This window comes from Pagrus major, chromosome 23, assembly GCF_040436345.1.
Source record: "Pagrus major chromosome 23, Pma_NU_1.0".
Classification (NCBI taxonomy): Eukaryota; Metazoa; Chordata; class Actinopteri; order Spariformes; family Sparidae; genus Pagrus; species Pagrus major.
This window is the reverse complement of record NC_133237.1, coordinates 29,058,952-29,082,903: the sequence shown is the minus strand read 5'-3', so window position 1 is coordinate 29,082,903 and position 23,952 is coordinate 29,058,952. Positions and strand designations below refer to the sequence as shown.

The window sequence follows — 23,952 nt, the reverse complement described above, 5'->3', positions numbered from 1 at the left end:
TTTTCAGTTTCAGACTTTTGACCCTGATCTAGCGTGGGGGGCGTGGCATCAGCTGAGAGGGGCGTGGCATCATGACAGACAGCTTTTAACCAAAAGGCTACAGACCTTCCCCTATCATGTTGCCTTCAGGGAACGTAGGATCTAAAACAATTCAGCTACGCCACATGATTGGCAGTGAAAAAACTGCTGTCAGTGACAAACTTCCATTTGCACACCATGCACGAATATCCTGCACGGCTAAAACTGTTTTAATTTCCAAGGCTGTTTAGATGTGAGATGTGGAAGCTGTTTTAGACAGTACTGAGGACCAACTGTAGTACAGGAGCGACAATATCACGCCAGATTGTGCACAGACACCCACACTTTAAGTACTGAAATGTCCGATTTCCACGTAGCACTGTGAATGCCTCGCAGTGTCCGCTGGCAATGGCGTCCGGTTCTGCTGGCTCACCTGCTGGACCGAGCACACAGGTGAGAAAAGTAAGGTTGGGAAATCGTGATAAATATCAAAATGAGAGGTCGTTTTGTGGTTTTTGTTCTGTAGCCAGTGTTCGTTTACCGTTAACATAGCAACTGTTGCTAGGGTTCTTGTTTGTTAGCATCAAGCTTAATTCTTCTTTTGTTTATTATTTATTTTTCTGCCTGTTATCTCGCCTGTAATACATAAGCAGAGCATTGACATCTACACACACACACACACACACACACACACACACACACGAAGCTGGTGTAAGAATGTAAAGTTATGTTGTTTATTCCAGGATCAACTGAAAAGAGAATTTCTCCAGAGACTGCTGACCAAGGTTTCCCAGATCATGCAGAGATTGCCAGTTGATGTGCAGTACCTAAAGTTAGTCGTCAACCAGGAGATGGTGCTTTTAAGGTCACTGTCCTGCCAGGTTGAGATGCCACAGGATGTGATTGATGCTTTAACTGAACTGACAACTCTTGTCAATATGGAGGACAACTCAAATCTGACCCCCAGTCAGGTGCCTATGTTGTTGCAAGGAGAAATGGGACGGCTGAAATATGACGTGTCTCCACAACAACTACAGAGCCTGATAGAAATGTCTCTACCAGTGTCATCTATTGCAAAAGTTCTGGGTGTATCGGAGAGCACAGTAAAACGGTGCATGCATGATAATGGCCTTTCCATAAAGCAGTTCTACAGTAACATTACAGATGATGAACTGGACAATCTCTGCATGATCTGGGAAACCTTGGTCAGCAGTCTCTGGAGAAATTCTCTTTTCAGTTGATCCTGGAATAAACAACATAACTTTACATTCTTACACCAGCTTCGTGTGTGTGTGTGTGTGTGTGTGTGTGTGTGTGTGTGTGTAGATGTCAATGCTCTGCTTATGTATTACAGGCGAGATAACAGGCAGAAAAATAAATAATAAACAAAAGAAGAATTAAGCTTGATGCTAACAAACAAGAACCCTAGCAACAGTTGCTATGTTAACGGTAAACGAACACTGGCTACAGAACAAAAACCACAAAACGACCTCTCATTTTGATATTTATCACGATTTCCCAACCTTACTTTTCTCACCTGTGTGCTGGGTCCAGCAGGTGAGCCAGCAGAACCGGACGCCATTGCCAGCGGACACTGCGAGGCATTCACAGTGCTACGTGGAAATCGGACATGTCAGTACTTAAAGTGTGGGTGTCTGTGCACAATCTGGCGTGATATTGTCGCTCCTGTACTACAGTTGGTCCTCAGTACTGTCTAAAACAGCTTCCACATCTCACATCTAAACAGCCTTGGAAATTAAAACAGTTTTAGCCGTGCAGGATATTCGTGCATGGTGTGCAAATGGAAGTTTGTCACTGACAGCAGTTTTTTCACTGCCAATCATGTGGCGTAGCCGAATCGATTTAGATCCTACGTTCCCTGAAGGCAACATGATAGGGGAAGGTCTGTAGCCTTTTGGTTAAGCTGTCTGTCATGATGCCACGCCCCTCTCAGCTGATGCCACGCCCCCCACGCTAGATCAGGGTCAAAAGTCTGAAACTGAAAAAGATTTGAAACTGAAAAAAAACTCAGATCTGAATCTGAAAAGATAAAACATGCAACTGAAAGAAATAGGATCCCAAATATCGAAACATATGAAAGTGAAAAATGAAAATAAATGATTTATTCAAAAGAATTACCAGAGTTGATCATAATTATTTTTAACCTGAAAAAACTTTTTGTACATTTATTTTTATTTTGAATACGTTGATGTATTTTTCAAAATTCAAGATCAAAACTTGAAATTTCAGTTTCAAATTTTACTTTTTCAAGTACAAAACATTTGACCCCGATTTAGCTCCATAAAAGAACATTTACAGGGAAAAGAACACGTTAAGGCTGCCCGATCAGTCGGAGCAGCAGCTAGTCAGTTGCCTAGTTGGTGAGTTATTTAGTCGGTTGGTCAGTTAGTTTTACAGATATTATATAATATGTATCAGATATTCTGTCAATGCTATTTGTAAGCTGTGTTTGTTGTTCTGTTTCTGTACATGAGGCTCCTCACGTTAGTTATAACATAACTAGTTACCAGGTCACAGGTGTGTTTTCTCGTTGACACAGTTTGTCCTCTGGATTCAGGAAGTCTGGCAGCAGAGAGAGAGAAACTCTGGACCGGATCACTGCTTTGGATCTGAACACATGAAATCAACTCCAATCAATTCTTCTGTTAAACATTCGAGGATCAATACGATCGCCTTTCTCCTACCTGTAGAGGAAAGCTCGGTCTGCAGCCCACGCTCCAACCAGCAGGTCTACAACACACAGACATTGACAGTGACTACTGATCACTCATTACTGATCACTGACTATTGATCATTGATTACTAATTACTGATTACTGATCTGCACTGATGCATAACTTTTGAACATACCTGGGTATCCATTGTTGTCTATATCAGCCCCGCCTCTCAGAGTAAAGCCAAATGCCATTCTGTTGCTAGGCAATGGGCTATCAATCACCTGGCAGGGTGTGGCTGACAGACCATCAATGTTGCCCAGGTAAATAAACACCTGGCCCTGCCCACTGTCACCTGACCAGGGAGCCCCGACGGCGACATCTGTAGAGACAGTTGGATCGTTGTTTGGTGATTTGCTGGCCGTGTTAGCTACTGTCATTAGCCACATTAGCCACATTGGTAATGGATTTGCATTTCTTGAGCATTTTTCCACTCAAAGCACTTTACAACACTTATTAGTTCAACAAGTCACATTCACCCATTCACACACTGATGGCAGAGGCCACACTACCACGCAAGGTACGTCAGGCAGCCAAGATTTCCATCCAGCAACTGTCTGATTACTGGATGACCCACTCTACCTCCTGAGCTATAGCCACCCTGCATTAACTACATCAGCCACATTAGCTATGTTAGCCACATTAACTATATTAGCTACAATAACTACATTAGTTGCATTAGCCACATTAACTGTAGTAGCCACATTAGCCACATTAGCTATGTTAGCCACATTAACTACATTAGCTACAATAATTACATTAGCTGCATTAGCTACATTAACTGCAGTAGCCACATTAGCTATGTTAGCCACATTAGCCACATTAGCTATGTTAGCCACATTAACTACATTAGCTACAATAACTACATTAGCTGCATTAGCCACATTAACTGCATTAGCCACATTAGCTACATTAACTATATTAGCCACGTTAGCTACATAAGCCTCATGCTTGGCGGCAGTAGAGCTGCTAAGGATCATGTCAGCGGTTTGTCAGCCATTTTGGATTTCTCATCAGTTAACATTGGCTCAAATTCTCTAATATTCGCACTGTGTTAAACTGGTTACCGTGGTAACCGTCCATGTCCAGGTCACCCAGCACAGCAAGGGCGGAGCCAAACCGTCCATACAGAGAGAAGCCGATCAGTGATTGGTCAGGCTGGGAGGGGAAGGAGGAACCTCTTCTCTGCAGGTACAAAAGCACCTGGAAAATAATCAACAGTCTGAACACAAAGTGACGAGAAACAACATCAATGACATCAAAACACTTAATTTATCACGGACTGACTGATGCTGAAGGAGAGGAGAGGAAGACTCGTTCAGACTAGTACAGACTCGTTCTGACTAGAGTTATGGTTAGTTGTGACTGGTTCAGTCCAGTAGACAACAGGTCGGCTCTGATAGGAGAATAAACGGCGACCAACACCCTTACACCAACATCTGGAGTCATGTGACGGATCAACAACAGAGATGAACTCAACCTGTCCTCGCTCCTGCAGCTGCTCCATCACTTTGTCCATGAAGAGAGGAGCCCCGATCAACACGTCGTCTAGACTACAAACACACGCACACACACACACACACACACACACACACACACCAGAGTCACTCTGACATTAACACACAGTTAACGTTTCACGTGTTGACACACTGTCTGTCCCTCCGTCTGTCCTCACCCGTCACTGTTGACGTCAGCTACAGCCACACTGTGTCCAAAGTATGACGCCACCTACAGGAGACACCAGAGCATCACACTCACCTCCAAACTGTAGCAGGTAGATTCATGTTTCTTTTTTATTCTTTTTTTTTTTTTAAACACTTTATTTGTAGTTTTTTCAATTATCATACAAAACAATCATATTCTGTTTTACAAATAACCACAGAAAAACAATCCCGACAACAGACATAGACTGAACAAAACCAAAATCAACGTGACAAAATTCGTCACAGGAAAAAACAGGAGAGAAGAGCAAAAACAAAACAAAAAACACACAAAAAACAAAAGAGAACACACAAGACTAAACAACCACAACAAGTGCACCTAACACTTAATGTTACAGGATTGTTCAAGGGCAGGTGTAGTCACTCAGAGTTCCAGTTCCAGACCAGGTAAATTGTTCACATAGGTTATTAGAGGGTCCCAGGTTTTGTGGAATCTGCTGATGGAACCGTTGAGGGTACTTCTGATCTTTTCCATCTTAAGATTCTGCATAACGTCCCTAATCCAGTGGTGATGTGATGGAGGAATAGCAGCCTTCCACTTGAATAAAATTAAGCGTCTAGCTAGTAAGGAGGAAAAGGCAATGACCCTCTGTAAGTGAACAGGGGGAACAGATCCAGTTGGATCAGAAAACCAACCAAAAACAGCAACCAGAGGAGACGGTGAGACGTTATAAGCATAAGCATTAGAGATGACTTCAAAAAAGGATGACCAAAAAGGAAAAAGTTTCGGACAAGACCAGAACATATGATAGGAAGAAGCCGGGGTCTGTTTACATCTGTCACATAATGGGTCTACATTTGGAAATATTCTTGCTAACTTAGCTTTTGAGAAGTGTAATCTGTGCAACACTTTAAACTGTATTAAAGCATGTCTAGAACATATGGAAGAAGAGTGGATCCTAGTAAGAGCCTTATCCCATTCGTCATCAGACAGCTGGACCCCAAAGTCATTTTCCCACTGGTCTCGAATATGTGAAATAGAGAGGTTGCAGCTATCCATAATATGGGAATAAATAAATGATATTCTACTTTTATTCAGCCTATTAACCTTTAATAGGGAATCCAGACAGGATGGAGGGGGAAGAGTAGGAAAATTAGCAAACTTTTTACAAGTAAAATCTCTAATCTGCAAGTAACGCAAAAAATGATTATTGGTTAGGCCGAATTTTCTGGATAGCTGTTCAAAGCTAGCAAAAGTATTATTGACATACAGGTCCTCAATACTGCGAATACCCCTATCATACCAAGTTTTGAAACCACTGTCCAATAAAGATGGTTGAAATAAGTGATTACGTATTATTGGTGAGTGAATAGAAATACTCTGAATGCCCAGACATCTTTTGAACTGGTTCACGATACGTAAGGATTGAGTTACAATTATATTGTCTTTTATATTATTAACTAGTGGTGGTAGGGGAGCACAAAGTAAGGCAGGGAGTGAATGTGGGCTAGGGCTGTCACTTTTTCAAAAAATCAAGTTCGAACGAATTTGAAATGACACGCAATTTATTCGAATGAATTCGAATAAATCTCCGCCCCCCCCTATCATTCCAATCTTTTAACCATAGAGAGGTGGCATTAAAATTCGCAGCCCAATAGTACGTACACAAATTTGGAAGCGAAAGCCCACCAACACCTTTTGGTCTTTCCATAAATTCTTTTCTTATGCGAGCTGGTTTATTATTCCATATAAAGGAAGAAATCATTTGATTAAATGTCTTAAAAAAAGATTGTGGTATGAAAACAGGCAACGCTTGAAACAAATATAGAAACTTTGGCACAATATTCATCTTTACAGAGTTTGTTCTCCCGATGAGAGAGAGAGGCAAAACAGACCATCTTTTAATATCTTGTTTACACTGTTCCAATAGAGGAGTGAGGTTCCTTTTAAATAGACTGTAATACGATTTGGTGACTTTGACACCTAGATATGTAAAGGACTCGGCAGATAACTTAAATGGCAGATTGGGATATTCTCTAGCATTACTACTGATGGGGAAGTATTCACTTTTATTAAAATTTAGTTTATATCCAGATATATTTCCAAATTCCTGCAAGACTCTAAGAATTTCAGGGATAGATGTGATAGGGTTGGTGACATATAGTAATAAATCGTCTGCATAAAGCGAGACAGTGTGAGTTAGGCCACCACGTGAAATACCTTGTATCCTATTATTGCATCTGAGAGCTATAGCAAGTGGTTCTATAGCTAGAACGAAAAGCAACGGACTCACTGGATCCCCTTGCTTCGTCCCTCTGTGAAGAGGAAAGTACTCGGATGAGATGCCATTGGTATAAACTGAGGCAGTTGGGTCAGTGTAAATGAGCCTGATAAGTTGAATGAAGTTAGGGCCAAAACCAAACCCGCTAAGTGTATGAAAAAGATAATTCCACTCGACCCGATCAAACGCCTTTTCGGCATCGAGCGATATTACTGCTTCCGGGGACGGAGTGCTAGATTCAGTATAGATGATATTAAACAATCTTCTCAGGTTAAAGTAGGACTGTCTGCCCTGGACAAACCCAGTCTGGTCCTCCGAGATGATATGAGGAAGAATTGTTTCAAGCCGGAGTGCAATGACCTTTGAGAACACTTTACCGTCACAGTTTGTCAAGCTAATTGGCCTGTACGATGAGCAATCACGAGGGTCCTTATTCTTTTTTAATAACAATGTAATAGATGCCTGGCAAAGTGTAGGCGGAAGAATGCTATTCTCCAGTGCTTCTGCATAAACTGAGAGAAGAAGAGGGGCAAGTTTATCTTTGAATTTTTTATAAAAATCAGTTGGAAACCCATCCGGGCCGGGGGCTTTTCCACTCTGAAGGGACATTATCGCATTGTTAATTTCTTCCAGCGTCAAATTTTGTTCCAATCGCTCTTTAGAGTCAGAGTCAATTGTAGGAATGTTCAGAGTGGAAAAAAAAGAGTCAAATTGGTTATGATCTGGTGTTGAGTCTGAAGAATATAATTTAGAATAGAACTCTTTAAAGCAGTTGTTAATAGTCTGATGATCCTCTGTCGAGGACCCATCAGGTAGCATAATTTGCGAAATAATACGGGATGCCGCTCTTTGACGGAGTTGACTGGCTAATAACTTGGAAGGTTCATCCCCCTCTTCATAGAATCTACTACGGGATTTGAGGATGAGCCTCTCTGCGTGAGTGGTAGTTAAGAGATCAATTTCAGTTTGTAAGCCTACTCTCCTCCTAATCAGATCAGGGGTCGGAGAGGCAGCTATGAGTCCGTCCAGAGTCTTAATTTCTGAAGATAGCTCCTCTATATTCTTATATTTCATTTTCCTAATATGGGCAGAGCGGGAAATAATCTGCCCTCTGAGATATGCTTTAAGTGTTTCCCAAAGAGTTGAGGCTGAGATACCATCAGTCCTGTTTACCTGCAGAAAAAAATCTATTTGTTCTGTAATGAACTTTATAAAGTCTGAGTCTGCCAGCAGGAGTGTATCAAGCTGCCATGTCCGTTTTGTCCTCTGAATCGGAAGAGTTACTTTAATACTCACCGGGGCATGGTCAGAAATAATAATTGGGTCATATTTACAATCTGTGATAACACTTAGCAAATATGGGTCAACCAAAAAAAAATCTATCCTGGAGAATGACTTGTGTACATTAGAGTAATATGAATACTCCCTCTTGGTAGGGTGTTTAAATCTCCATGGGTCTATAAGTTTATGTATGTCCATGAACGATTGGATCGTTTGCACGGATTTAGATGGTCTTGGTACAGACTGGGAGGAGCGATCCCAGTTAGAATCCATTACTAGGTTATAATCCCCGGACATAATCAAGTGATGACTATCTAGATTAGGGATGGAGCTTAGCATCTTTTTAAAAAAATGATCATCATCAAAGTTCGGGCCGTAGATATTAACCAATACTAAGCGAAGTTGAAACAGCTCTCCCACAACCATCACATATCTGCCATTTGAATCCAAGATAGTGTTTGATACAATGAAGGGAATCTTTTTATGAATGAGTATAGCTACTCCCCTACTTTTACAGTTAAATTGCGAGTGAAACATTTGCCCTACCCACTCTTTGTGAATTTTTGACTGTTCTCGAATCGAAAGGTGGGTTTCCTGTAGGAATGCAATACCAACCCCGAGATGTTGTAAATGAGAGAGAACCCTTTTCCTTTTGATTGTCTGATTCAAACCTTTAACATTCCTGCTTATAATTTTCATGTCATCTTTACCTGGGACAAGATTTGAATTACCCTGTGCCATTAGAACCACTCAAATCAAAAATACCAGTGTCTACCCCATTTAGATGATGAAAAAGCCAAATAAGTGCACGAGCTGTATACAAAACAAATAACACATCAAAACTACGACATATAACACATAAACAAGCCTTAAAAAGGCTACCCCCCCCCCCCCCCAGAAAACTTCAAACTACTGCAAACCTGCATTTGCATGCCATCCGCAATATTGAATACATTTCTGAACCATTAATGAACCTTTCCAACAGTGTAGGCTATTAAATAACCTGTGATGTCCTTTCACATCGTTGAAACCATAATACCTATAGGGCGTTGAAAGTCAGTGTCACGAGATTGGCGGTGATCATAAAATAAATAAAAAGTAAAAAAATTAGGAGGGCATACATATGAAGCGTTGCGTGTGATGTGTACACACATTCACACAAAAGACGTCCATTGCCACATAAACAATATTAATAAAATAATACTGTGAAAGTAATTAAAAATAAATAAATAAAAAATAAAAAAATATTGTCAGTAATATTGACAGAATAACCATATCTGGTGATATCTCTCAATTAGTTATCTGCATTTTGACCCGATCATCAGCATTACCTCAGTCATCATCTTCTAGTGCGTGAAACGGAGCTTCCGTCATCAGCAGCGACATGTTTGTCGACAAAAGTCAGTGACGTCACAGGGTCGGTGACCTTCATGCGCCTCCCGTTGTGTGTAAACTGCAGAGTGGCTGGGTACCACTGGCCGAACCGGATCTTCGCGGCGTGGAGCTTCTTTGTGGACTCGGAGAAGGCTGCGCGTCGTTTGTTGGCATCTGGGCTGTGATCAGGAAAGATGTGAAGTCTTGATCCTTGTAAGAGAGCGAACCTGTCTGTCTGGCGTAGGATCAGCTCTTTAGTTTGAAAGTGGTGGAGTTTGACGATGAACGGCCGTGGTCTTTTGTCGCCACCTGTTGGTTTTGGGGCCAAACTTCTGTGAGCTCTGTCCACCGACGGAGGCTTCTCAAAACTGTCTTCCCCAAGCACATCAGTGAGCAGCCTGCTGATAAACTCTGATGGGCCCTCCGCGTCTTCTGGTATCCCCACAACACGTATATTCTGCCGTCTGGTGTAGTTTTATGCTACCTTCTCCTTCAAGGCATCGTTTTCCTTAGCCAGTGAAGTTTGGGAAGTTTCCTCTACATCAGTAATTCGTTGGCCATACACACTCAAAATCGAGTGCAGAGAGGCAATAGACGCCCGGCTTTCCTCCCGAAATGAGTTGACAGAGGTTTGCACAGCAGTAACTGCGTCAGCCAGCGCTTTCATATTGTTTGCATTCGCATCTGTATTTTCGCTAATGCTAACGGGGAGTCCGAGTCACCGCTCCCACTCTGCTGTTCAGCCGGTTTGGGAGGCATTTGTCCACTCGCGAGGTAATAAAGTCACTTAATTTATGTTTCCAACGAAGTTTGAACGGTTACAAGGTCCAAAATGTAGAAATTAAACAGCTTTCTGCAGGAGCTGTGGAAGACACGTCTACTCACTACTCATGCTCAAGCGCGCCCCCGGTAGATTCATGTTTCTGATGACATCACACTCTCACCTGAGCTCCATGGAAGCTGTGGGAGACTATCAGTGATCCTCTGCTCCGCCCATCGTAGATCAACACCTGTAACACACACACATATACATATACATATACATATATATATATATATATATATATATATATATGTATATATATATACATATACATATATATATATATATATATATATATATATATATATATATATATATATATATACATATATATATATATATATATATATTTATATATATATATATATGTACACACACTATATCAATTAAAAAATAAAATTAAAATAAAGTCTCACTCTGCCTGCTGTGTTTCTGTCATTTGGAACTCCGACCAGATAATCTGGAAACAAACGTACAATCAGTCACATATTTTTTCATTTTATCTTATCTTATCTTATCTTATCTTATCTTATCTTATCTTATCTTAACCTGGTGTGGAGTCTCCAGTCAGCTGACCACTGGCCACAGAGTAACCTGGCAGACAGACACACACAGAACTTCAGTCATTTTCCATCAGATTTTAGAGAAGTGAATTTTTCTCTCTTGTTGTCTGATTCTGTCACCTTCATCGTTCACCATCACTGCTGAGTTTGGTTGATACGTTCTTCAAAGGTAAACCAACAACTGATTAGCTAATTAGCCTTAAGCTAACACTGCCAGATGCTAATTGTAGCCAGTTAGCAAAGGTCATTGTCTGAGCTGAAAATGTGATAAAATCAGCTGGGGTTTGGTTGGTTTGGGGTCAGATGATGCTACAGAGGATCACAGTGTTCCCAGTGAATCCTGGGTAATGTATTCACAGTTGAAAGAAGTGGTGTCTTTCAAATTAAAAGCCCCCTCAGGTCTACTCACCACGGTAGAGGTCATAATCTCCTCTCTCATCTGATTGGCTGATGCCGGCTACATTAGGGACAGGATTTTTGCTCAGCCCACTGTCAATGATGTCACTCACTGCCACTGTGATGACCTGCCCTGAAATCAACATGGTGGTCATCAGTGGTGATGTTTATGTGCACGGTGATGCCAGCTGATGTCTGTTGTCATGGTAACAGCCTCGTGCAGTTCACATCAGACTGTCAGACTCACAAACTAGCATATCTCAGTGTATGACAACAGTAGTATGATGATGAGGCTGTGATGTCATAACTCATGTGGGCATCGGCCATGATTCCATATTTGGTGCCTGTAACGTCTGTCAGTGACCAGCAAGGGTCTCCACTCACCCTGGAAATAATAACTTCCTGGAGCTCCGAGCAGCAGCCGGCCTTCCTGCAACACACACACACACACACACACACACACACACACACACACACACACACACACACACACACAGCAGCTGTGAGTTCTGTCAGTAACTAGTTACACTGTAACTACATCAGATACTAAAACCGATTACTTGGTCTAACTAGTTTGGTCGTCAGTTGACCAGTCAAAAAGAGAGATCCATCGTCATGGTAACTGCCTCGTTGGTCTTGATGATAAACGTTGTTAAGTTAATGAAAAACAACAAACACTTCATCTGACACGTCCCTGTGACTCCGCCCACCACCACCTCACCTTGGTGATGTCAGCGCTGAAGCCGACCTCACAGTAGCGCTGGTCATTATCTAGGCAACGAGAGAGAGTAGACAAGATAATAGACAAGAAAAGGGAACATGAAGAGTCCCTGGAGGTTTGACCCAGACTGACTCAGCTGAGTGATGAGGTAAAACTGCCGGTAAACTGACTCAGGTGAGTGATGAGGTAAACCTGCAGGTAAACTGACTCAGGTGAGACTTACAGTTCTTCATGAGTTTGTAGGTGTCATCCATCATGATTCTTCTGCAGGGGGAGAAGGAGGTTGAGCTTCTTGTCCTCTGGTCCAATAGGAAGCAGTTCCCCACAGGTGTTTTCCCTGACTCCGCCCCTTGACTCTGAACGTTCCAATGAGAGAGCGGAGCACATGCCTGACAGGTAAACACAGTAAGTGACAGCTGATTACAAACTGTTTGACTATTGCATCATGGGATGGTTTTATTCTTCTTCTGTGGTGTGAATCAGAGTTTAGACATCATGTTGTTTGAGATCACAGAGACTGACACAGACAGGAAGTGTGCTGTCAATTACATCATGTATAGGTGCACAGGTATACAGGTGTTCAGGTATATAGGTGTTCAGGTATACAGGTGTTCAGGTATACAGGTGTTCAGGTATACAGGTGTTCGGGTGTACAGGTGTACAGGTGTACTGTAGTACAGGTACACAAGTGTAGAGTAGTACAGGTACACAGGTGTACAGTAGTACAGGTATACAGGTGTACAGGTGTACAGGTGTACTGTAGTACAGGTACACAAGTGTAGAGTAGTACAGGTACACAGGTGTACAAGTGTACAGGTGTACAGGTGTACAGGTACACAGGTATACAAGTGTACAGGTATACAGGTATAGAGGTATAGAGGTGTACAGGTATACAGGTGTGTTGTGTGTGTGGTGTGGTGTGGTGTGGTGTGGTGTGGTGTGGTGTGTGTGTGTGTTTGGTGTGTGCTCTCACCAGCAGATGTGTGTCGCTGACTGAACGAACTGAAGCTCCGAACCACTGATGACTCTTAAAGGTGTGAAAGAACAAACCAGAGCTGCTGTAGTCCTCATCACCTGAGACAGGTAGGACAGGTGAGACAGGTGAGACAGATGAGACAGATGAGACAGGTAGGACAGGTGTGACAGGAAGTTTTATCATCATCATCATCATCATCATCATCATCATCAGAGACAGGTGACGCTGATTAAACCTGATTGGACCAATCACTGAATCACTGATAAACAGATAGATAGATCAGAAACTCACCTTCCAGGTCAAAGTCGATGATGTCACAGGTCCCGCCTCCAGGTGACCAGGGGCAGAGAAAAACGCCCCCTCCCTCTGTCACTCCTGATTGGCTGGTGTTGGCTTTAGGAGCTCCAATGACAACAAAGAACCTGCAGAGGAACATTCACAGTGTAATATGAGCTGAACATTTAATGTCCTCAAGGACCACAGCACTTCTTCTTCAAAGACCTCTGAACTTTGTCAAGGACCTAAAGAACTTCTCCAAAGACCTCAGAACTTCTTCAAAGACCTCAGAACTTCTCCAAGGACCCAAAGAACTTCTCCAAGGACCTAAAGAACTTCTTCAAAGACCGGACCGAAAAAACTTCTCCAAGGACCGAAAGAACTTCTTCAAAGACCTCATACCTTCTTCAAAGACCTCAGAACTTCTCCAAGGACCCAAAGAACTTCTCCAAGGACCTAAAGAACTTCTCCAAAGACCTCAGAACTTCTTCAAAGACCTCAGAACTTCTCCAAGGACCCAAAGAACTTCTCCAAGGACCTAAAGAACTTCTTCAAAGACCGGACCGAAAAAACTTCTCCAAGGACCTAAAGAACTTCTTCAAAGACCTCATACCTTCTTCAAGGACCCAAAGAACTTCAACTTCTCAGAACTATTTTTTTTTCTGAAGGCGCTCTGGGTTTAGTTAAAGTTAATTAAGAGGTTAGTTAAAATCCTGAAGATGTTAACTAAAGGGTTAATTGAATGTTTTTTATGGTTAATTAAGGGTTGATTAAGGGTTGATTAAGGGTTAATTAAGGGTTGATTAAGGGTTAATTAAGGGTTGATTAAGGGTTGATTAAGGGTTAATTAAGGGTTGATTAAGGGTTAATTAAGGGTTGATTAAGGGTTGATTAAGGGTTAATTAAGGGTTGATTAAGGGTTAATTAAGGGTTGATTAAGGGTTGATTAAGGGTTAATTAAGGGTTGATTAAGGGTTAATTAAGGGTTGATTAAGGGTTGATTCCTACCTGTTGTTGGAGGCGTGAAAGTCGAGGGAGAATCCAAACAGACTTCCTGTCGGTCCGCTGAACATCACAGGTTCATCCAGCAGGCTCAGACACACACACACACTCACACACACACAGACCAACAAACACACACATCTGAACACACACATCACACCTGTCTGTCTATCTGTCCTACTGTCTGTCTGTCCGTCTGTCCGTCTGTGTGCAGACTGAAGTAGTTCTGAGTCTTCCTCATATATAAACCCCTCTGTGTGTGTGTGTGTGCGTGTGTGTGTGTGTGTGTGTGTGTTCGAGATGACTGACAGCTGTGTGTGTCAGTTGGTCCGCTCTGCTCGGCTGCTTCCTGTTGATTTGGAGCTAAAAATAAAAGCGTGTTATCTTTTTCTATTCTGAACTGTTGTGTTCATGTATTTGTGGTGTGTTCAGGGACGTCTCTCTTTGTCTGGTCATTTCTCTCTCACACACACACATACACACACATGTTATTTAGAACTGGAGAAGCCTCAAACTTTTATGGTTTCATTAAAACTGGTGTGCTGAGGTGAAGGAAAGAAACTGATCCCTTCTCCTGACATGAAAACACACCTGCCTCAAACACTCTACAATGACTTGCTGAGGGAGACAAGTTCTGATCACCAGCTGTGGTTGTAAAACACGTTCAGAGCTCGTTCATGTTCGTCCGTCTGACTGCTCAGTTAACGAAGACATGAGTGTTGTTGGAGTTCTCCTCTTCTCTTCAGACCTCCTTTAAACCCAACAACCTGCATGTTTTACTAATTACAACCAACTCAGTCTGATTCAGTCAGACAGGTGAACACTGATCATCAATCAATTTAGTTTCAGCTTCTTGTTTATATATGAAGTGAGAATCATCCACTGTCGACCAATCACAGGGAGTCTTCTTACCTGAGACGACCGTCAGATGGAGCCGAGTCATGAACTTTGGTTGGAGATGTACAAAATACACTCCAGCTTTATTTCAGCTGTTTGTCACATCATATAAACTGAAAAATACAAAAGTCCAGAAAGAGAAGCTGAACATCATGTCAAGCTGCTGTCACAGCGTCTCCACTTCCTTCAGACGGATCAGTACCAACAGGAAGTGATTCAGCACAGTGTCAGTCAGCCTCACCACACAGAGGTCAGCAGAGGTCAAACCACAGCCGCTGTACACTGATCTTATCAGCAGGAGCCAATCACTATCATCCAGAACATCCAGGAGCCAATCACTATCATCCAGAACATCCAGGAGCCAATCACTATCATCCAGAACATCCAGGAGCCAAAACATCTGGACTGCTTCACACACTCACACACACACTCACACACACACACACTCACACACACACTCACACACACACACACACACACACCGTCTCTGTTACTGCAGGTGTGACAGCGCCACATGTTGCTGTTTGTCTGTTAACACATACAGCTGTTTTAGCTCCGCCCACCAGTCTCCAGAGCACCGTGGCTGTAGCAACAGGTTGTTAAGGGCAGCAGCCAGACACGCCCCCAGAACAGGCCCCGCCCAGAACACCTGCTGAGGAACAGACCAATCAGAGTGCAGCCTGAGGGAGACAGTGTGTGTGTGTGTGTGTGTGTGTGTGTGTGTGTGTGTGTGTGTGTGTGTGTGTGTGTGTGTGTGTGTGTGTGTGTGTGAGAGAGAGTGTGTGAGTGAGAGAGTGAGAGAGAGAGAGTTCATTGTTTTCTACTATTTTCTTGATTTTACGAATTGTACCTTTAATGTTACTGTAATGTCATTATTACTCAACGCTTTGGCAACACTGTCTCTGCTACACTCAGAAAAACAAAAGTCACATTTTATTTAAAATATAAAAACTTTAAATATTAAATATTTACATTTTGTGTCACAGTTTCTCCGGATGTCCGACTTTAAAAGAAAACAGATCTTACAGCCACCAGGTGACCCAGACTGACGGCCAGACCGACGAGCAGAGGAGACGCCACCCCTGGCAGGGGGACGCCAACCGTCGCCAAGACAACAAGTACCAGCTGGAGGGTCGCCAATGTCTCCATGGCGACCGCCTGGTGGAGGTGGACCCCAGAGGAAACCTGAAGAGAAAATAATGAGGCCATCCTGCTCTCTGATTGGCTGTTCATCATGTTCTGCATGAAGCTCACCTGGTTGAGGACAGGTGTCACATGCAGCAGTGCAGCTGAGGCCACGCCCCCTAACAGCTGACCAATCACATACAGCGCTGCCCTCCACAGATGGAGCCTCAGGGTCAGAGCCATCGCTACAGTTACCGACGGGTTAAGGTGTACGACCCCGCCGACGCAGACTGCTGCCATGGCAACGGACAGCCCGAATACCAGCGCTACCTGGAGAGGACCGGCAGGTGAGACAGGTGAGAGGGGAGGAGCCGGGGGGCTCAGGTCGCTCTGGTTCCCCGCAGACCTCAGATCAAGTCCGGGTCTTCCAGCAGCTGGTGGCAGCATCAGGATAGCCGATTGGCTGCCAGACAGGAAGAGGGCGGTGCCTAAGAACTCCAGCAGGAAGTGATGTAAGCAGGACCGAGTGCAGACATCCGTCAGGATCAGACGCAGGTAACGAGAGACGAGCATCGTCACACCTGGAGTCACCAACACACGAGCGTCAACACGGCAAATACCTCCTCCTTCAGTCAGACTGCTGAGGGTTCAACGCCTCTGTATGTGTGTGTGTGTGTGTGTGTGTGTGTGTGTGTGTGTGTGTGTGTGTGTGTGTGTGTTTCTTCCTCCATTAACGTCGTCTCACATTTCTTCACTTTTGCCTGTCTCACTCCCTGTCTGTCTCTCTGTCTGTCTGCCTGTTGTGAGTTCGACAGAATACTTTACATTAGCTGTAAGACAGCAAACAACAATTGACACCAAGGGTGTGTGTGTGTGTGTGTGTGTGCGTGTGTGCGTGCGTGCGTGCGTGCGTGCGTGCGTGCGTGTCTGTAGATTTCAGCTCCTGTCACTCGTTGAATTACAGTACATTACTGTGGATTTCATAAAAAAGAACGTTGTCTGTCCCTCCCCTCCCGTCACTACACAGAAAGACAGACTGTGTGATATTTGTGTTAAGAGAGGTGAAGCAGCAGACAGCTCACAGCTACCTGTCACTCTGAGAGGCCACGCCCCCTAATGATGCATCACTTTAAGCCTTTATATAATGTAAAGCAGTGAGTTATATAAAAGTTGTGATGAAGAGAGAAACTCTACAGAAACCAGCTGTAAACATGTTTATTTCTGCTGTAAAGTTTAACACGGACTCTTACAGTTTTTTTCGATTGCTAAGACGCATTGGTCGAAACTGAAGAGACATGTTCAAAACTCTTAACACAGTCTGCAAAACAGAAATGCATGTGGGCTAAACTGTGTCTCACTTTTCATTGCTTTCAGACGAAGTGCATTCAGTGACCACAGTCACCGAAATGGATGAAGTCTTTTCTCATTCACTAGTTCACACCTGCAAAACACTAAGCTTTAACAGCACATTTTTCAAATGCTAACACACTTTGTTCAAAACACTTAAAAACACACTCAAAACAGAATGATAGGGGAAAAAACACGGGGAATTTCTGCTGCAGCCACATTGAAATCTATTGAAAATTATATTAAAATATTGACAATAAAAATAAATAAAACGAAGATGCAATTCCAAACAGCTGATGGTAGTTTTCAGCTGAAAACTGATTCAGGTGATCTGCGTTTGGCCTCATTAGAAAGCATATACAAAAGGAGTGGCTTCTGATTCTTTTTCCTGTGCAAGCAGGCGCTCTTGTTGATATGGTCATCGCAAACAATGCCATAAAGTTGAGGGAAATTCGGGACAGAGTGCTGGGAGACAACGCAACCTTTGCCAATGTGACCATCGTCAGCACTACAACAATTGCCAGAGTGCTTGAGAAGAATAAAGTTCGGATGAAGCAACTGTACAAAGTACCTTTCGAAAGGAATGGAGACGTGTCAAACAACTCCGTTATCAATATGTTCAGGTAAGATGTTTGTTCAGTGAGTTACCAAGTGGACATGTGTTTGTTGTGCTGTAAAACCATGAATGTCCTTTTTTCAGACGGTCATGGAGATGGAGGCCAGACCAATTCCACATGAATTGGTATACGTGGATGAAGCAGGATTCAACCTGGCAAAAACAAGACGATGAGGAAGAAATGTCATTGGGCAACATGCAACAGTTACAGTTTTTTTCAGTGACTAACAAGCGTTTGTCCAATCAGTTAACACATTTTCGAAGCTCTAAACACAATTAGCACAGCATCGGACTTCTGTGGCCATACCATTCACACATTTCATGTCGTTTTCACACAATATGCAGTCAGTGAACACATTTCCACAATGCTTACATTTTCTTAAGAGACACGCGATACCTCCCAACAAAATTATGGATTGTTTTTGTATTATTTACAAATGTTAACACACAACATGCCACAATAGCAAAAACAATACTCCAAACCTTAGATACAGTATAAAATCCTCTACTTCTGCACTGATATAAGTTCAAAAACAATATATCTCAGCTGATAATGAACTAGCAATTGAATAATTGACACACAGCTGATTTATGTGGGGTAAATTGGGCCAACTACAGCTGATTCCAATGATTTCAGCTGCATTGATAACTATAAAAGGAGGACTTTGAGGAGTGATTTCTCTTGGAAGCAGTAAAAAGAAAAACATTGTAATGTCTGGACGAGGAAGAGTACGAAGGAGAGGTGCAGGTGCAGTGAGAGGTGTAGTGAGGGGGGCAGGTGTAGGAGCAGGCCCAAGGAGAGGGCAAGGTAGGGGTATAAGAATGCGTGGTGGTGGCATTCCAAGGGCTACAAGAACGGTAGTCAGTGATGAAATTCGTGCCACTATCATTGACCATGTCATCAACCATGGTCTTTCACTAAGAGAGGCTGGTGAAAGAGTGCAGCCCAATGTGAGGCGGTCAACAGTTGCCTCCATTGTACGCATTTTTCGACAAACCAACAGGTATGTATTGCATTTTACATGGATTATTTGTATTCTCACTTGACATGTCAATACAGTAAGGCCATACAGAAACGCTAACATAGAATTTTTTGTCCCTCTAAAGGATGCAACGTCTTCCTCCCTCTGGGGGAAGAGGAAAGCTCCTCAATAATGATCAAGAGCTTGCCATTGTGGAAATGGTAGTTGCAAATAATGCAATAAAACTCCATGAACTGCAAACTCGGATTGTAGAAGACAATGACATGTTTGAAAATGTTGACAGTATCAGCCTCACAACAATTGCACGGACATTATCCAAACACAGAGTGCGGATGAAGCAGCTCTACACTGTTCCCTTTGAGAGGAATAGTGAAAGAGTCAAAGAGCTACGGCAACAATACATCCAGGTATAGTGAATATTCAATTCAATCTTCAATTCTAAAAGCTTTGCACTTTGCAAGCAGGTAACCTAGACAGTACAGCACTGTAATTGGTTACAGCATAGTATGGTGTACAGTAATGACATGATTTGCATTTGAAACTTTGTTTCAGAGAGTTATGGAATTGGAGGCCAACCAGGCACCTCATGAGTTCATCTACCTTGATGAGGTGGGATTCAATCTGGCCAAAAGGCGTCGTCGTGGACGAAATGTTATTGGACAAAGGGCCACAGCTGATGTGCCAGGACAGAGAGAGGCAAACATAACAATGTGTGCGGCGATTTCAAACGCAGGATTGCTGCTTCACAGATGTCAGGTTGGACCCTACAATACAGAGCGCCTCCTTGCCTTTCTTGATGATCTCCACCATCACCTCATCCCACAGCAGAATCAAGAAGGTGAAAACATGAGGACCTTTGTGATCATCTGGGACAATGTGGCATTCCATCATTCCCAAGCAATTACAGCATGGTTTGAAGCCCACCCAAGACTAGTGCGTCTGTTCCTTCCACCCTATTCACCTTTCCTCAACCCCATAGAGGAGTTCTTTTCTGCTTGGAGGTGGAAGGTTTATGACCATCAGCCACATGACCAGATGTCCCTCCTTGAAGCCATGGATGCTGGCTGCAGGGAAATCACAGCTGATAACTGCCAAGGGTGGATCCGTCATACTAAACGCTTTTATCCCAGGTGCATTGCCTTGGATAATATCAGATGCGATGTTGATGAAAACATGTGGCCTAACCCTGAAGACCGCAGAGATTAGATAATTACTTTAGAAATGTTGTGCTTTTATTATTTTGAGCTTTTTGCATTTTTTTTCTTTTTCAGAATGTTCTTTTGTGTTTCATGGATATTTTGTTCACTTTACTGTAAGCAGTACTGTAAAAGTGTTCTGTTCTATCCCACTGTAAACAGTACCTATATCTACTGTACCTCTTGTAGTAAACAGTAAATGAATAAAAAAATGATTTGGTTTTTAGTGGAATGCTTTTACATACAGTTCCCAACCAGGAAATTTAGTGTAGAAATGTTGTATTGCATGTTTTACATGCAAATATCTGTAAAACTGAAACAAACACAAGTCTATGCAGTAATATCAACAATAGCCAGTGTTTTGAAGCCTGGTGTACTTTGACTGACTGCATGTACCTTCTGAAGTGAAAACAAGTGTTATTCTTTGACAACATAATGTCATTGTGGGTCAGATTTCCAGTGTTTTGGTAAAGTTAGTTTGTACAGAGAAAGGTGTGTTCTATTTTGAAATGAAGAGTTAGTATATATTTAACAATATGTGTTTTTGAGAAGAAAATTATCCATTTGGCCAATTGTGCTTTGTAGGTGTGAGTCTGTGTTAAGAGTTTAGAAAAAGTATCAGAAGTATGGGTGAGTGCTTGTTAGCGACTGAAAAAAACTGTAATGTACCAGGCCAGAGAGGGGCAAATATAACAATGTGTGCAGCCCTCTCCAATGATGGTTTGCTTCTGCATAAACCTCTCATTGGGCCGTACAACACAGAGAGGCTCATTTCTTTTTTAGATGACCTCTATATTCAACTTGTTCCTGCAGGGGAAATGGGTCAAAGGGCAAGAAATACTACATTTGTTGTTGTGTGGGACAATGTGGCATTCCACCACTCTGCTGCAGTGACTGCATGGTTCACTGCACATCCAAGGATGTCTGTGCTGTTTTTGCCTCCATACTCGCCCTTCTTGAACCCTATTGAAGAATTTTTTTCAGCATGGAGGTGGAGGGTTTATGATCGCTCTCCACACAACCAGCTCTCCTTGCTGGATGCAATGAATGCTGGTTGTGGAGATATTTCTCCCGAAGCCTGCCAGGGATGGATCAGACATTCAAGAAGATTCTACCCTAGGTGCCTCGCCAGAGAAGATATAAGATGTGACGTCGAGGAAAACATGTGGCCGAATGCAGATGACAGGGTCTGAATATTACAGTATACATGTGTTGTTTTTTAGTTTTATCTGTCATTTGTATTCTACCCCTGGAATTCTGAGATTCTGCATTATTCTGTTTACGTAATCTTTATTTTTGTATGGTCCTGAAGTACTTATGCAAAAGCACAAATGTTCTTGAATAAGTCTCTGCATTCCTGATTCAGTGTTGTTGAAATATATTACATCATATATAATAATTTAGAACCATTAAAGTGCAAAAGATCCTATATAAAATACTGATTTACCTGACAAAAATCATTCAAACTTGAAATATAAGATGTATTTGATGTAATGTTCTTTGTTGTTAGTATTTTGTCGTTCCGTTTGTTAAGAGTGATTGTGTGTGTTTCCAAAGTGAGACAATGTGCTAGTGTTTTGTTGAATGAGCTTCTTTTGAGACAAGTATGAAGTGTTTTGTTGGTGAGACACACTTTTGGGCATGAGATTAACTGTTGAGCTGAGCTGCATGATGGAAATGCAGACTGTGTTAAGAGTTTTGAACATGTCGCTTCAGTTTCGACCAACGCGTCTTAGCAATCGAAAAAACTGTATTGACTCACTGTGGAGCCTCAAGTGGTCGTTAGAGGATATGCAGTTTGCGGTTCTTCAGTGTTGCTGCTTTCATTTGTTTCAGATTGTACGAGACACACAAACAGCAGCACATATGTTGATGTGTGAGGGTAGAGTTAGGGTGACTTGGTCGTCAAATACACACACACACAGACACAGACACACACAGTCCATCAGCAGTGTGTAACATTATATAGACTGATGTCTGCTTTCACAGAGGCTTATCTCTGTTACTGGAAACACAGGACAGTGTGTGTGTGTGTGTGTGTGTGTGTGTGTGTGTGTGTGTGTGTGTGTGTATGTATACTGACCTATACATGCTGACCTCCTGTCATCTCATCCACAGTGTCTGGTTTATATTTCTGTCCTCGGGTCAAAAACTGTGAACTGTCCCTTTAAGCTGAAGGTTACAGACAAAAAGAGACATTAAAACATTAAAACACGATCATTTACTTCCTGTTTCTGATAGTGGAACAACATCTTCACAATTAATAGATTATATAAAGTACATTTTCATTAATTAGTTTTTAACACAGAGTTCAGTTGAAAGTAAAAATGTTCTCATCTCGTTTTTTTGAACAAACAATCAGAGTGACAGAAGAAGAATCTGCAGAGTGATGATGTCAGCTGTGACCTCATCAACAACCTGAGCAAAGTAAAGTCCATGATCCAAAATCAGAAGAATCAAAGATAAATAAACTGACAACAAGAAGAAAAAACAAACCTGAGCGAAGTACAGAGCAGGAGGAAGATCAGCAAACACAGACCAGGTGACAAAGAGACAGAAAAGGACACTGAAACACACCTGAGATAATGAACCCATGAAACACACCTGAGATAATGAACCCATGAAACACACCTGAGATAATGAAACAGAGAAAGGGCAGGAAACACACAAAAACAGGAAGTGACACATGAGGAGAGACTCTCAAAATGTAACTGTAGCAGGTGATCAATAAATATTGATGCTCTGATGACAGACTGTAACAGCACTATGTTACAGCTGGGTTTCTATTGGCTGATGATGAACTCTGATGTCATGTGAGAGATCTCACCCAAACATCCACCAGCAGGTGGAGCTGATTCTCTGGTAGCTCAGATGATCGTGTCGTTCTGCAGGACGCGGCTGCTGAAAACTCAGAATGTTGACAACATCACAGCAGAACTGACCAATCAGTGAGAGACGTGCTCAGACCTGCTGTCTGTCTGCAGACCACAATGTGTCTGACATGTTGTTAGATATGAACATCTGAGAGCAGCCAGCTGGTTCTCCAAGAGTTCAAAATGAACATGACCTCAGAAAAACCTCCCTGCTGACTCCAGACTCTGAACATGTTTCACTGCCGACTGTAAAAACTGATCCTGAGCCTTTACACTGCCTTTGTGATGTTTGTGATGCAGTTCAAATTCTGTCCACCAGAGAGCAGCAGAGATACATTACATTAATACTCCTCCTCCTCCTCCTCTCTCCTCATCTCCTCTCTTCTCCTCTCTCCTCTCCTCCCTCCTCCTCTCTCCTCTCCTCCCTCCTCCTCTCCTCTCTCCTCCTCTCCTCTCTCCTCCCTCCTCCTCTCCTCCTCTCCTCTCTCCTCCTCTCCTCCCTCCTCCTCTCCTCTCTCCTCCTCCTCTCCTCCTCTCCTTTCCTCTCCCCTCTCCTCTCCTCCTCTCCTCCCTCCTCCTCTCTTCTCCTCTCTCCTCTCCTCTCTCCTCCTCTCCTCTCTCCTCCCTCCTCCTCTCTCCTCTCCTCTCTCCTCATCTCCTCTCTTCTCCTCTCTCCTCTCCTCCCTCCTCCTCCTCTCCTTTCCTCTCCTTTCCTCTCCCCTCTCCTCTCCTCCTCTCCTCCCTCCTCCTCTCCTCTCTCCTCCTCCTCTCCTCCTCTCCTTTCCTCTCCCCTCTCCTCTCCTCCTCT

At 42.8% G+C, this 23,952-nt stretch overlaps 1 protein-coding gene across 2 annotated transcripts in view; it reads right to left on the bottom strand.

Annotated features, from left to right (window-relative positions):
• itga2b (integrin, alpha 2b) overlaps nucleotides 1–22,844 on the bottom strand; it is a 31,200-nt gene extending 8,356 nt beyond the window's left edge. The window contains exons 1-17 of one of the 2 annotated variants that reach the window (XM_073494683.1): nucleotides 22,768–22,844; nucleotides 22,355–22,443; nucleotides 13,121–13,251; nucleotides 12,827–12,927; nucleotides 12,077–12,242; nucleotides 11,854–11,903; nucleotides 11,517–11,562; nucleotides 11,146–11,265; nucleotides 10,723–10,767; nucleotides 10,590–10,633; nucleotides 10,295–10,360; nucleotides 4,428–4,480; nucleotides 4,233–4,305; nucleotides 3,820–3,955; nucleotides 2,889–3,074; nucleotides 2,724–2,769; nucleotides 2,547–2,648 (exon numbers count right to left, since the gene is read on the bottom strand). In XM_073494683.1, the coding sequence (XP_073350784.1) occupies nucleotides 2,547–2,648; nucleotides 2,724–2,769; nucleotides 2,889–3,074; nucleotides 3,820–3,955; nucleotides 4,233–4,305; nucleotides 4,428–4,480; nucleotides 10,295–10,360; nucleotides 10,590–10,633; nucleotides 10,723–10,767; nucleotides 11,146–11,265; nucleotides 11,517–11,562; nucleotides 11,854–11,903; nucleotides 12,077–12,242; nucleotides 12,827–12,927; nucleotides 13,121–13,251; nucleotides 22,355–22,362 (1,373 nt within the window). In that variant the 5' untranslated portion in view covers nucleotides 22,363–22,443; nucleotides 22,768–22,844. Of the gene's footprint in view, nucleotides 1–2,546; nucleotides 2,649–2,723; nucleotides 2,770–2,888; nucleotides 3,075–3,819; nucleotides 3,956–4,232; nucleotides 4,306–4,427; nucleotides 4,481–10,294; nucleotides 10,361–10,589; nucleotides 10,634–10,722; nucleotides 10,768–11,145; nucleotides 11,266–11,516; nucleotides 11,563–11,853; nucleotides 11,904–12,076; nucleotides 12,243–12,826; nucleotides 12,928–13,120; nucleotides 13,252–14,113; nucleotides 14,310–22,354; nucleotides 22,444–22,767 lie in introns of those variants that run through there. The other variant, XM_073494682.1, reaches the window with a different exon arrangement.
• Between the last annotated feature and the right edge of the window lie 1,108 nt (nucleotides 22,845–23,952).